The following is a 14,879-nucleotide window of genomic DNA, read 5'->3' as shown; positions in this document are numbered from 1 at the left end:
ATCCTTCTACAATGTGACAGCCCTTTAGATATTTGTAGGCAGCTATTAAGTCTCCTCTCAGTCTTCTCTTTTGCAAACTAAACAATCCCAAATCCTGCAACCTTTCCTTATAAGACAGGGTTTGCAGACCGGTCACCATTCTGGTTGCTCTTTTCTGAACTTGCTCCAGTTTGTTGATGTCTTTTTTAAAATGTGGTGCCCAAACCTGGACACAATATTCCAGATGAAGTCTGACCAAAGAGGAGTAGAGGGAAATAATGACTTCACGTGATCTAGACTGTATGCTTCTGTTAATACATCCTAGAATTGCATTTGCTTTTTTGCTGCTGCATCACACTGTTGACTCATATTCAGTCTGTGATCTATTAGTATACCCAAAACTTTTTCACATGTGCTGTTGCTTAGGCCTATTCCTCCCATTCTGTATATGCTTTTTTAATTGCCCAGATGTAGTACTTTGCATTTTTCCCTGTTAAAAACCATTCTGTTAGTTGCTGCCCACTTCTCCCATTTATTTATATCTTTTTGAATCCTCTCTCTCTCTTCTCTAGTATTAGCTATCCCTCCTAGCTTTGTGTCATCAGCAAATTTAATCAGTTTACCCTCAATTCCTTCATCTAAATCGTTGATAAAGATGTTGAACAATACAGAGCCCAGGACAGAGCCCTGTGGTACCCCACTTGAGACATTCTTCCAACTGGATGTGCAGCCATTTACGACCACTCTCTGGGTCCGATCACTAAGCCAGTTATGAATCCACCTAACAGTTGCCTTGTCCATTCCATACTTAGTCATTTTTTCAATAAGGATTGTATGAGATACTTTGTCAAATGCTTTGCTGAAGTCAAGATATACTATATCTACAGCATTTCCTTGATCCACCCAATCAGTGATTCCGTCATAGAAGGAAATTAAGTTAGCCTGACATGACTTATTAGTTACAAACCCATGCTGACTCTGTTTAATCACTTCATTCTTATCCAGGTACTGACATACATGTTGTTTAATAATTTGTTCAAAGATCTTTCCTGGTATAGAAGTCAGACTCACCGGCCTATAGTTGCCTGGGTCCACCTTCTTCCCCTTTTTGAATGAGCGAAACCAAGGAATCGCTGGATCGCCTTGATTCCCTGGGGACGCGGCCATTTGAGCATGGCGGATACTTTTTCAGGGTCCATACGTAGGCCAGAGTCAGAAATTATATAACCCGAGAACGGCAGGGAGGACTGCTCGAAGGCGCACTTCTCAAGTTTGGCATAGAGATGATGTTCTCTTAAACGTAGTAAGACTTGGCGGACATCTTTTCTCTGGGTAGCCAGGTCCGAGGAAAACACAAGGATGTCCAAATACAGCACTACACAGGAGTAGAGAAGATCTCGAAACACATCCTTGACGAACTCCTGGAACACTGCGGGTGCATTGCACAGGCAGAAGGGCATGACCAAATATTCATATCTCGGGTATTGAAAGCGGTCTTCCACTCGTCTCCGGAACGAATGCGGATTAGATTATAGGCCCCTCAGAGATCCATTAGCAGGTAACACATTCAGTTTCCCATCGTCATTATCATCATCAAGGTTAACGTAACCCTTATTATCAGATTGGGGAGGGGTGTCAGGGACGTAGTATGCAACCATCCTCCCCAAATCAGTACCCAATAAAACATCAGTGGGCAGGTTTTCAGACACTCCCACTTCCCTCACCCCGCTCCCAGCACCCCAATCAAGGAATACCCGAGCTACTGGCAAGGTACAGCGGGTACCCCGATCCTGTTGACAGTCAGGGTTTTCCCCTCAACATACTCTTCAGGGGCCGCCACTCCAGGACGGATGAGGGTTCGTTCAGCCCCGATGTCCTTGAGGCCTTTAGCAAGACGGGCTCCCACCTGGATGGGTTGAACGTTGTCGTCAATCCCCCCAACCACACCTCCCACCAAAAGAACAGAGGCGTTGGGCCCAGAGGCCTTGGCTGGGGGGGTTCTTCGGCCTTTCCGGACAGGTGAAACTGATGTGACCAGTCCGATCACAGTTGAAACACTTGCGACTGTCAGTAGTTGACCTGGTTTTGGCAACAGGAACAGGGCTACCGGAGGGATGGCTAGCTGGGGCACAGGGGTTGGTTGCAGGCTTACCCCCTCTCCAGCTGGTAGTGACTGGCCTCCACGTCTCTGGCTTCCGGTTGGCATTATAGATGTCGGCGATCTGCTCCGCTTTGTCCGCGTTCGTTGCTTCGCGTTCCAGGACGAACTGTCGATCCTCAGCTGGGCAGAGATGCAGGAACTGGTCTTTGATCATCAGGTCCCATAGCAGCTCAAAGGTGTTAACTGACAGTCCACGAATCCACTGGTCAAAGTGGGTCCTGTGTCCTTGCGCCACATCGCTATAGCTATCGTGTGGGCCACGTTGGAGGTTCCAGAACTTCTTTCGGTATACCTCGGGTGTCAGCCAGTATTTGGCAATCAGAGCCTGCTTTATGGAGTCATAGTTGTTGTCTTCTTCTGGCGGAAGAGAAGCAAACGCCTCCAGAGCTTTGCCTTTAAGCCCTGGGGTCAAGTACCTGGCCCATTGTTCACTAGGTAGCTGGTACTGTCTGCAGGCTTTCTCAAATGCTCGCAGAAACGTGTCCAAGTCCCCGTCCTTTTCCATCACGGGAAAATGCTCTGGCCGGGGTTTAGGACTCTGGGCGCTGCTGGGCTCACTGCTGCGGGCTATGGAGGATGTTCCCCTTGCCGGAGCATCTCAAGTTCATGGGCTCTCTGGGCTTGTGCTTGGCACTCAGCTCTCTCCGCCTCCCACTCGGCTCTCTCCGCCTCCCGCTCGGCTCGCTGCTCTGCTCTCTCCTGAGCTTGCTTGATCAGCTTCAGACGTCCATCACGGTCTTCGGCAGGGCCGCTTGCAGGCAGGGGTCCAGCCTGACCTGGTTGCATGTGGGGCCGGCGTACGGTGGTTGGACTTCAGCTGCAGCGCCACCTTGGCTGGGGCCGGCTTCCGCGCCCGCTGGGCTCTGAGTGTTGTCCAGCTGCACCAGAGCCGCGATCAGTTGGGCTCTGTTTTTGTTTGCGGCGTCAAGGCCTTGGTACGTGCATAACCCAGCAAGAACTTCCTTTGTCTGCTGTGTGTAGCCGCGTTCTCCTTTTGCCGCCTTGGTTGCCAAATAAAAGATAAGAAAGAAAAACAAAGAAGGAAGGGGATACTCGCAAGTACACAAAATTGTCTCAGGACTAGTAACCACAGAGTCTGTTCTCCAAAACCTATGACGCAGGATTCCCGCTGGAACCGTGCAGGTTTTTAGTGAGAGGGATGATTGCTCAAACCAGATCACTAATGCTCTATGATTATCCCACCGCTCTGCCACCAATATGTCACGATCCCACCGCTGACACCAGTATGTGACGGACAGGGGAATGCGACGCACTGCCGGCACACGGCTATCAGAGGCACAGTGGGGGCTTATCTTAGTTATCCCACCACTGGCATCATATGACAAAAATACAGCAAGCTAGTCTTGCCCTAACAATTTATCGCAGGGGGGTTATTTTGGATGCCCCACCACTGCTAACCACCTTCCAAGAACTGCGGGGATTTATGGATATCCCACTTTCTCAGTTCCACTTTGGAACTCGCAGCTCTCCGGCGCCCCGCCTTACCCTCAGTTCAGTCAGGGAACTACACCTAGGATAATTGGTCACCGGCCAGCTGCTTCAATGAGGTCTGGCCACCCGGCACGCTGCAGTGACGGAATTATAAACGCTCTGGCCACAGCCACCCAATTAGCTTATAAAGTCCCTTTCCATCACAGCCAGCAGTACCAGGGGTCCAAATCACACTTCGCTGCCACCAGCTACGATTCACTTAATCAATGAGTTAATTAAGAGGGTCTGTAGCAAACCCCCAAACTAGTAGCGATTATATTAAAGGTGCTAAAGTTCGTTTCTTAGAGCATGTTGACAGACTGATAACTTTACGATTTATTCCCCAAAGTCGGGCAGTGATTACATAGATAAAAAGTTATTACAAAGTTGAGACATTAAATATGTACCTTGCAAATATAAAATAACAAGGATTAAAAACAGAGATTAACACCTACATTTGCTCAATGCTCTCTAGGCAACTCATGTGGCTGGGGGGAGGGGCATCAACCATTCATCTCCAGACATCTGGTGATCCTTTCAGCATGGAATCTCCAGCACAATTGCCTGGTATGTACCTTGGCATGCCTTATGGCCTCTGCTGTGTGACATTACCGAAGGAGCTGGATGGGGAAGTTCAGCCCCCTTTTCTCTAAGTTGCAATTTAACTAAAAACTTATACTAACTATATCACGACGAGGAAAGCTCGTATAAACACGCAGATGGTATCATTTGTTGTAGTTCGTTGAAAACAATAAAACAAAACCAACCATGCAGTAATTAGGACTCTCCATTTGGGAATAATCCATATCTCCATTTCTGGGAGTGCGAGAACCGTGAAAATTAGGGATCAGAACATCGGTCTCGTGTCCTACGCAGGGATATGATTATTATATCTCTGTGGTGTATGGTTCTTGCCATAGAGCTTCTTTTAATATTACTCATACTGGTCCAAGCACATGTCTAGAGAACAAAAGAAATCCTTTTTCTGGCTGTGCAGGGAGGGGGGAAAAGAAGGCGGAGAGAAGATTCTTCACTGAAGTTTCAGGTTTCACAGAGCTGCAAGCCGGCAGATAGCTGTGACAGGCAGATTTTCTCATCAGTCGAGTAGCAATGGGAGATTCTAGAAGGTTCCAGCAAAATCATATATACTTTAGGATTACAATTACTGTATAGTAACTCTAAATAATATACACATTTTAGATGGCGCGCTCTTCATTCCTGTATAGTAATACTACATAATATACACATTATAGATGGCGCGCTCTTCATCCCTGTATAGTAATTCTACATAATATACACATTATAGATGACGCGCTCTTCATTCCTGTATAGTAATTCTATATAATATACACATTATAGATGGCACGCTCTTCATTCCTGTATAGTAATTCTACATAATATACACATTATAGATGGCGCGCTCTTCATCCCTGTATAGTAATTCTACATAATATACACATTATAGATGGCACGCTCTTCATCCCTGTATAGTAATTCTACATAATATACACATTATAGATGGCACGCTCTTCATTCCTGTATAGTAATTCTACATAATATACACATTATAGATGGCACGCTCTTCATCCCTGTACAGTAATTCTACATAATATACACATTATAGATGGCACGCTCTTCATTCCTGTATAGTAATTCTACATAATATACACATTATAGATGGCGCGCTCTTCATCCCTGTATAGTAATTCTACATAATATACACATTATAGATGGCACGCTCTTCATTCCTGTATAGTAATTCTACATAATATACACATTATAGATGGCACGCTCTTCATTCCTGTATAGTAATACTACATAATATACACATTATAGATGGCGCGCTCTTCATCCCTGTATAGTAATTCTACATAATATACACATTATAGATGGCGCGCTCTTCATCCCTGTATAGTAATTCTGCATAATATACATATTATTGATGGCGCGCTCTTCATCCCTGTATAGTAATTCTACATAATATACACATTATAGATGGCGCTCTCTTCATCCCTGTATAGTAATTCTACATAATATACACATTATAGATGGCGCGCTCTTCATCCCTGTATAGTAATTCTACATAATATACATATTATTGATGGCGCGCTCTTCATCCCTGTATAGTAATTCTACATAATACACACATTATAGATGGCGCTCTCTTCATCCCTGTATAGTAATTCTACATAATATACACATTATAGATGGCGCGCTCTTCATCCCTGTATAGTAATTCTACATAATATACACATTATAGATGGCGCGCTCTTCATCCCTGTATAGTAATTCTACATAATATACATATTATTGATGGCGCGCTCTTCATCCCTGTATAGTAATTCTACATAATACACACATTATAGATGGCGCTCTCTTCATCCCTGTATAGTAATTCTACATAATATACACATTATAGATGGCGTGCTCTTCATCCCTGTATAGTAATTCTACATGATATACACATTATAGACGGCACGCTCTTCATTCCTGTATAGTAATTCTACATAATATACACATTATAGATGGCGCGCTCTTCATTCCTGTATAGTAATTCTACATAATATACACATTATAGATGGCGCGCTCTTCATCCCTGTATAGTAATTCTACATAATATACACATTATAGATGGCGCGCTCTTCATCCCTGAATAGTAATTCTACATAATATACACATTATAGATGGCGCGCTCTTCATCCCTGTATAGTAATTCTACATAATATACATATTATTGATGGCGCGCTCTTCATCCCTGTATAGTAATTCTACATAATATACACATTATAGATGGCGTGCTCTTCATCCCTGTATAGTAATTCTACATGATATACACATTATAGACGGCGCGCTCTTCATCCCTGAATAGTAATTCTACATAATATACACATTATAGATGGCTCGCTCTTCATCCCTGTATAGTAATTCTACATAATATACACATTATAGATGGCGCGCTCTTCATTCCTGTATAGTAATCCTACATAATATACACATTATAGATGGCGCTCTCTTCATCCCTGTATAGTAATTCCACATAATATACACATTATAGATAGCGCGCTCTTCATCCCTGTATAGTAATTCTACATAATATACACATTATAGATGGTGCGCTCTTCATCCCTGTATAGTAATTCTACATAATACACACATTATAGATAGCGCGCTCTTCATCCCTGTATAGTAATTCTACATAATATACACATTATAGATGGTGCGCTCTTCATCCCTGAATAGTAATTCTACATAATATACACATTATAGATGGCTCGCTCTTCATCCCTGTATAGTAATTCTACATAATATACACATTATAGATGGCGCGCTCTTCATTCCTGTATAGTAATCCTACATAATATACACATTATAGATGGCGCGCTCTTCATCCCTGTATAGTAATTCTACATAATATACACATTATAGATGGCGCGCTCTTCATTCCTGTATAGTAATCCTACATAATATACACATTATAGATGGCGCGCTCTTCATCCCTGTATAGTAATTCCACATAATATACACATTATAGATAGCGCGCTCTTCATCCCTGTATAGTAATTCTACATAATATACACATTATAGATGGTGCGCTCTTCATCCCTGTATAGTAATTCTACATAATACACACATTATAGATGGCGCGCTCGTCATCCCTGTATAGTAATTCTACATAATATACACATTATAGATGGCGCGCTCTTCATCCCTGTATAGTAATTCTACATAATATACACATTATAGATGGCGCGCTCTTCATCCCTGTGATGTACAATGTCTGTGAGGTATGGGGTTTTGTCCACAAAATATGATGTTTTCTGTTGTAACTTTCCAGAAAGATCCGGCAGATATGACAATCCAGGCTGCTAGCTCTGCAGCTTCATTCCTCCTCCCTTCACACACACACAGAGCAGTGCCACCCCCCCTCCTCTACAGCCTGTGTTCGCACTAGTAATAGGAGACCCCCCTGCTGTTACAACCATTTGTTTCCTTCTCTCCTCTTCAGAGCGGGAAAAACTTCTTTGTTTGAAACGAATAAAACTATGAGAGACTATACCATAAGAACCAAATACCCTAGAGATATGAAAATCACATTTTTGTAATCCGGGCGGTCACAGCGTCGCTGCCGTGGTTCTGGCGAAGCGTAATCCTTTCAGAACCTGAGATATGTGTTCCAGCTAAACGGTGTATCAGAACTACTGCATATTTGGTCTTGAATTATTGTACTCAACAAATCACAACCAATGATGCCCTATATGTGTCTGTGCGGGCTGCCCCCACGGAGTTATGATTAGTATAAGTTTTCTAGTGTAATTCTAAATCCAAAAGGGAGAGGTGGGATTAACCCAGCATGCATCTCTCCGTGATGTCACATAGCAAGTCTATAAAGCATTTCCTAGACAAAACCAGGGCAGAACAGCTCAAGTCGTCGTGCTAGAAAGACCCAGATGAGCGGAGAAGTGCAGCTCCGCCTCCACCCACCTTAGCCGCATGGTCTGCCTAAGGAACAATATGGAACTGTGAGTGTACTCTCTTTGTTTTCTCCACTTTTATTTTATACCTGTACTGTACATATTTTATGTCTCAATTTTATAGCAACTTTTATCTGTAATCACTGTCCTCTTTCGGAAAATAAATGAAATAATTATTTAGATCTGTCTCTATGCTCTAAGACTCGAACTATACGCCTTTGATAGATAATCGCTACTAATTCAAGGGGTTTGCCACGGACCCTCTTAATTTAACACTGTGAATTAAGTAACCGTGACTGGTGGCAGCACGTTGTGCACGGCTATTGCGGCTTGCTGGCAGTCTAGAAGGGTCTTATATAGCTGAATGAGGGGCTGCGGCCACAGCTGATAATTCCCTTACTGCAGAAGCCTAATTGCCGGTTCACAACAGGCAGCCCGTCCGGCGACTAATTATCCTAGGTGCAGTTCCCTGACTGACCTGAGGGTAAGGGGGCGCCGGAGAGCTGCGAGTTCCAAAGTGGAACTGAGAAAGTGGGATATACATAAATCCCCGCAGTACTTGGAAGATTGATAGCAGTGGTGGGGCATCCAAATTAAACTCCCCCTGCGGCAAATTGTAGAGCGAGAGTAGCTTGCTGGATATTTTTGGTCACATGGTGCCAGTGGTGGGATAACTAAGATAAGCCCCAACGGTGCCTGTGATAGCCGTGTGCCGGCATTGTGTCTCGTCCCTCCGTCCGCTGATACACCCGTGTCAGTGGTGGGACTGTGACATAGTGGTGACACAGGGTCCGCTGTCCGTCGCGTTTTGGTGGCAGCGGGACCCCCATTAGTCGCCTCCGTAAGTGGACGAACGGCCGAGGGCTGTTCGTCACATATTGGTGGCAGAGCGGTGGGATAATCCTAGCGCATTAGTGATTTGGTTTGAGCAATCATTCCTCTCACTAAAAACCTGCACGGTTCCTGCGGGAATCCTGCATCATAGGTTTTGGAGAACAGACTCAGTGGTTACTAGTCCTGAGACATTAGTGTGTACTTGCAAGTATCCCCCTCCCGTTTCTTCGTTTTTCTTTTTCTATCTTTTATTTGGCAACCATGGCGGCAAAAGGAGAACCTTGGTACAACCGGCAGACAAAGGAAGTTCTTGCTGCGTTATGCACGTACCAAGGCCTTGACGCCACGAACAAAAACAGCTCAAATGATCGCGGCTCTAGTGCAGCTGGACAACGACCAGAATCCAGCGAGCGCAGAAGTTGGCCCAAGTGGCAATGGGGCTGCAGCAGAGGCTCCACTCCTGAGCGCTGGCCCCACATTCAACCAGAACGGGGTGGACCCCTATCTGCAAATGGCCTTGGACGAACTCCCCGCCGAAGACAGGGATGGGCGGGTGAGGCTGATCCAGCAATATCGGCAGGAGGCCCAAGCCGAACGTGAGCGCCATGCAGAAGCTCAGAGGGCCCATGAGCTGGAGATGCTCCAGCAGGGGTGGAATGCCCCCACAGCCCGAACCAGTGAGCCCAGCAGCATCCAGACTCCTAAACCCCGGCCAGAGCATTTTCCCGTGATGGAAAAGGACGGGGACTTGGACACGTTTCTGCGAGCCTTTGAGAAAGCCTGCAGACAGTACCAGCTGCCTAGAGATCAATGGGCAAGGTACTTGACCCCAGGGCTAAAAGGCAAAGCCCTGGAGGCATTTGCTTCTCTTCCGCCAGAAGCCGATGACGACTATGACGCCATAAAGCAGGCGCTGATCGCCAAATACCGGCTGACACCTGAGGTATACCGAAAGAAGTTCCGGCACCTCCAACGTGGCCCACACGATAGCTACAGTGATGTGGTGCAAGGACTCAGGACCCACTTTGACCAGTGGATCCATGGACTGTCCGTTGAAACCTTTGAGCAGCTACGGGACCTGATGATCAAAGACCAGTTCCTGCATCTCTGCCCAGCTGAGGTCCGACAGTTCATCCTCAACCGCGAACCAACGAACGCGGACAAAGCGGCGCAGATCGCCGACAACTATGAGGCCAACCGGAAGCCCGAGACGCGGAGGCCAGTCGCCACCAGCTGGAAAGGGGGTAAGCCAGCAACCAACCCCAATGCCCCAGCTAGCCGTCCCTCCGGAGGCCCTGTCCCTGTTGCCAACAACAGGCCGGCTACTGACAGTCGCCTGTGTCACCACTGCCAGCGGCCTGGTCACTTCTTTTACACCTGTCCGAACAGGCCGAAGAACCCCCCAGCCAAGGCCCCCGGGCCCAATGCCTCTGTTCTTTTGGTGGGAGGTGTGGTTGGGAGGGCTGACGACAACGTTCAACCTGTTCAGGTGGGGGCCCGTCTTGCTACAGGCCTCAAGGACACCGGGGCTGAACGAACCATCATCCGTCCTGGACTGGCGGCCCCTGAAGAGTTTGTTGAGGGGAAAACCCTGACTGTCACCGGGATTGGAGGCACCCGTTGTCCCTTGCCAGTGGCCCGGGTTTATCTCGATTGGGGTGCCGGGAGCGGGTTGAGGGAGGTGGGAGTGTCTGAAAATTTGCCCACTGATGTTTTATTGGGGACTGACTTGGGGAGGATGGTTGCATACTACGTCCCTGACCCCCTTCCCCAAAATGATAATAAGGGTAACGTTAACCCTGATGATGATGATGATGATGATGACGGGAAACTGAATGTGTTACCTGCTAATGCCTTGATGAGTAATGATGCAACTAACAACCATTCTTTCCCCAGGTATGATGATGATGCTGATGTGAATGTGCCAAAGCAAACTGATAACCATTCTTCCCCTAGGAAGGATGATGATGATGTTGATGTATCTGTGCCGACTGAACCCGTTAACCCTTTCTTTGAAGCGGTAGATGTGTGCACAGGTACCGAAGTGCTCAGCCCCGTCACTCTGCGGAGTGAGACGGCTGAGGAACCCCTGACAGGCGTGAGCAACGGTGCTCAAGAGAATGGGGAGGTGCATGGGGACCATGAGGAAGGTAATGCCATGCAGCTGACCAGTGCCACCGAGGAAGGTAACTGGCCCATAAGTAGCCCTGCTCCTGAAGTGTTGGGGGTGGATGGGGAGGTAGAGCCCAAGCCAGCACCGGCTGGTGGGTCTGTAGAAATCCCCAGGGAGACAGCATACATAGCAGCTGTCACACGCAGTCAGAGTGCCCAGATCGCAGGTAACGCACTGTCTTCTGGACCCTCTGCTGCTACAGGAGAGACTGAACCAGAGGTGAACCCAGAGCCGGTTCCAGAGGGTCCCTGTGACGAACAGCCCACCGCCGTTCGTCCACTTACGGGCGACACTAACGGGAGTCCCGCTGCCACCAAAACGCGACGGACAGCGGACCCTGTGTCACCACTATGTCACAGTCCCACCACTGACACGGGTGTATCAGCGGACGGAGGGGCGTGACACAATGCCGGCACACGGCTATCACAGGCGCAGTGGGGCTTATCTTAGTTATCCCAACACTGGCACCATGTGACCAAAAATATCCAGCAAGCTAATCTCGCTCTACAATTTGCCGCAGGGGGAGTTTAATTTGGATGCCCCACCACTGCTATCAATCTTCCAAGTACTGCGGGGATTTATGTATATCCCACTTTCTCAGTTCCACTTTGGAACTCGCAGCTCTCCGGCGCCCCCCTTACCCTCAGGTCAGTCAGGGAACTGCACCTAGGATAATTAGTCGCCGGACGGGCTGCCTGTTGTGAACCGGCAATTAGGCTTCTGCAGTAAGGGAATTATCAATGCTGTGGCTGAAGCCCCTTACTCAGCAATATAAGACCCTTCTAGACTGCCAGCAAGCCGTAATAGCCGTACACAACGCGCTGCCACCAGTCACGGTTACTTAATTCACAGTGTTAAATTAAGAGGGTCCGTGGCAAACCCCTTGAATTAGTAGCGATTATCTATCAAAGGCGTATAGTTCGATTCTTAGAGCATGGAGACAGATCTAAATAATTTCATTTATTTTCCGAAAGAGGACAGTGATTACAGATAAAAGTTGCTATAAAATTGAGACATAAAATATGTACAGTACAGGTATAAAATAAAAGTGGAGAAAACAAAGAGATTACACTCACAGTTCCATATTGTTCCTTAGGCAGACCATGCGGCTAAGGTGGGTGGAGGCGGAGCTGCACTTCTCCGCTCATTGGGGTCCTTCTAGCACGACGACTTGAGCTGTTCTGAGCTGGTTTGCCCAGGAAATGCCTTATAGACTTTCCTATGTGACATCACAGAGAGGTGCATTCTGGGTTGATCCCACCTCTCTTATCCAAGTTATGTTTTGGCTACAAAACTTAGATTAGCTATAACTTTAGGGGAGAAGCTGGTATGGACTCATCAGTGGTATCATGTTTCCCAGCGTAATGAGCCCATCAAGAAAACATCAAACATCTATGCGATATGACCGTCCATTTGGGCGCAAATCCTATCTCATGTTCTGGACAGGGTAGAACTTCGAAACATACGCGGTCTCGAAGCTGGGACCGCTCAGGTTACAAAAATATGATTTTCATATCTCTAGGGTATTTGGTTCTTATGGTATAGTCTCTCATAGTTTTATTCGTTTCAAACAAAGAAGTTTTTCCCGCTCTGAAGAGGAGAGAAGGCAAATGGTGTGAGGAAGATGGTCTAGCTAATTAACATTCCTGCTCTTCCAGAGGAAGTGGCAGGGTTGATAAAACCTGGGGGGAAGGAATTCCTACTACTGAGAGTTTACAATGTCCTAGGATGGAGGATTTGTTAGCACATTGCAACAGAAAACATATCTTGCAGACATGGTACATCACACCTCCCCCCTTAAGAGGGCGCTAAGGAGGCATTACCTCTCGGTAATCGGCCATGCGCACCTCAGCGGGTTCGCCCCGGCGGGACAACCCATCGGCATTGCCGTTTTCACTGCCCTTCCTGTGTTTTACAGTAAAATCGTACTGTTGAAGGGCAAGGCTCCAGCGGAGCAATCTTCCATTGGTTCCCGACACGGTGTGCAACCAGCTCAGTGGGTTGTGGTCGGTTACCACCGTGAAGGCGCGCCCATACAGGTAGGGCTGCAAACGCTGCAGTGCCCACACCATGGCCAGACACTCCTTCTCGATGGTCGAGTATGCCACTTCCCTCGGCAAAAGTTTCCGGCTCAGGTACAACACGGGGTGCTCTTGGTCCCCCGAGTCGACCTGGCTAAGCACAGCACCGAGGCCAAACTCGCTGGCGTCGGTCTGTACCAGAAACGGGCGACTGCTGTCGACTGCTCTCAACACTGGAGAGTTGCACAGGGCTGCTTTCAAAGCTTGGAAAGCCGCCTCACAGTCATCTGTCCAGTTGACTGTTTGGGGTAGCCTCTGCTTGGTGAGGTCAGTCAAGGGTTTGGCAAGGGCGCTATAGTCCTGTACGAACCGCCTATAGTACCCTGCAGTGCCCAAGAAGGACTTCACCTGTTTCTTGGTCCTGGGGGTGGGCCAGGACACGATTGCGTCCACTTTTTCTGGCTCCGGACTCATGGAACCCCCGCCTACCCGGTGCCCCAGGTAGTGGACCTCGCGCATGCCTATCTGGCACTTCCCCGGCTTGATGGTCAGGCCTGCCTGGTGAAGACGCTTGAGCACCTCCTGGAGGTGCTGAAGGTGTTCCTCCCAGGTGGAACTGAAGACGGCAATATCGTCTAAGTACGCCACTGCGTACTCCTCCAGTCCCCGAAGCAGGTGGTTGACCATCCGCTGGAAAGTGGCAGGGGCATTCTTCATGCCGAAGGGCATGACCGTGGACTCGTACAGTCCAAAGGGGGTGATAAAGGCGGATTTCTCCTGCGCCTCAGGGCTCAGGGGAATCTGCCAGTATCCCCGACTCAAATCCATGATGGATATGTAGTTGGCGTTTCTCAACCGCTCGAGCAGATCCTCGATGCGCGGCATCGGGTGGGCATCAGAGGTTGTGATGGCGTTGAGCCCCCTGTAGTCCACGCAGAACCGGGTGGTTCGATCCTTTTTAGGCACGAGGACTACAGGTGAAGCCCACGCACCTTTTGACCGTCGAATCACTCCCAGCCTTAACATCTCATCGACCTCTTGGCGCATGACTTGTTGCACCGTTTCAGAGATCCGATAAGGTGTTCGCCGTAATGGGGCATGATTCCCGGTGTCCACCTCATGAACCGCTAACTCCGTCCTCCCAGGACGGTTGGTGAACACGGGCCGGAAGAGTTCCAGGGTGGCCATCAACTGCAACCGCTGGGACACGGTGAGCGAACCACTTATCTCCATGTCCTCAATGGACCCATTGGCCTTGGCCTGGGCCAGCATGTCCAGGAGGGAATCTTCCTCCCCATCCTCTGGCAGATTGCAGACCGGTAGGATGCAAGCTTCACGTTCGTAGTGCGCCTTCAGCATGTTGACGTGAAAGGCCTTGCGCCTACCCCGAGCATGGTCAAGCGTGACCACGTAGGTGACCGGGTTGAGCTGTTGGTGGACGACGTACGGGCCTTCCCAGGCTGCCTGAAGCTTATCCGTTGGTACCGGGACCAACACCCACACCTTTTGACCCACCTGGTAGGTCCGCTCCCGGGCGTTCTGGTCGTACCAGCGCTTCTGGTCAGCCTGAGCCTGCGTCATGTTGTCATGCACCAACTGCGTCAAGGTCTGCATCTTGTCACGGAAGCGCATGACATAATCCACGATGGACACTTCTGTGGGGTTTGGCTCATCTTCCCAGGATTCTCTTATCAACCCAAGGGGTCCCCGGACTCGCCTGCCATACAGGAGCTCGAAGGGGGAGAACC

At 48.1% G+C, this 14,879-nt stretch overlaps 1 protein-coding gene across 1 annotated transcript in view; it reads right to left on the bottom strand.

Moving 5' to 3' along the window:
• The window catches only part of LOC141054881 (uncharacterized), a 165,265-nt gene that overhangs the window by 95,923 nt on the left and 54,463 nt on the right, over positions 1-14,879 (bottom strand). The window contains 2 exon segments of the mRNA XM_073551765.1: positions 1,164-1,354; positions 2,132-2,260. Of these exon segments, the coding sequence (XP_073407866.1) occupies positions 1,164-1,354; positions 2,132-2,260 (320 nt within the window).

This window comes from Dendrobates tinctorius, unplaced genomic scaffold (assembly GCF_039654945.1).
Source record: "Dendrobates tinctorius isolate UK_male_01 unplaced genomic scaffold, ASM3965494v1 ptg000180l, whole genome shotgun sequence".
NCBI lineage: Eukaryota > Metazoa > Chordata > Amphibia > Anura > Dendrobatidae > Dendrobates > Dendrobates tinctorius.
Note: the sequence above shows the minus strand (reverse complement) of the source record. Positions and strands in the feature narration are given on the sequence as shown.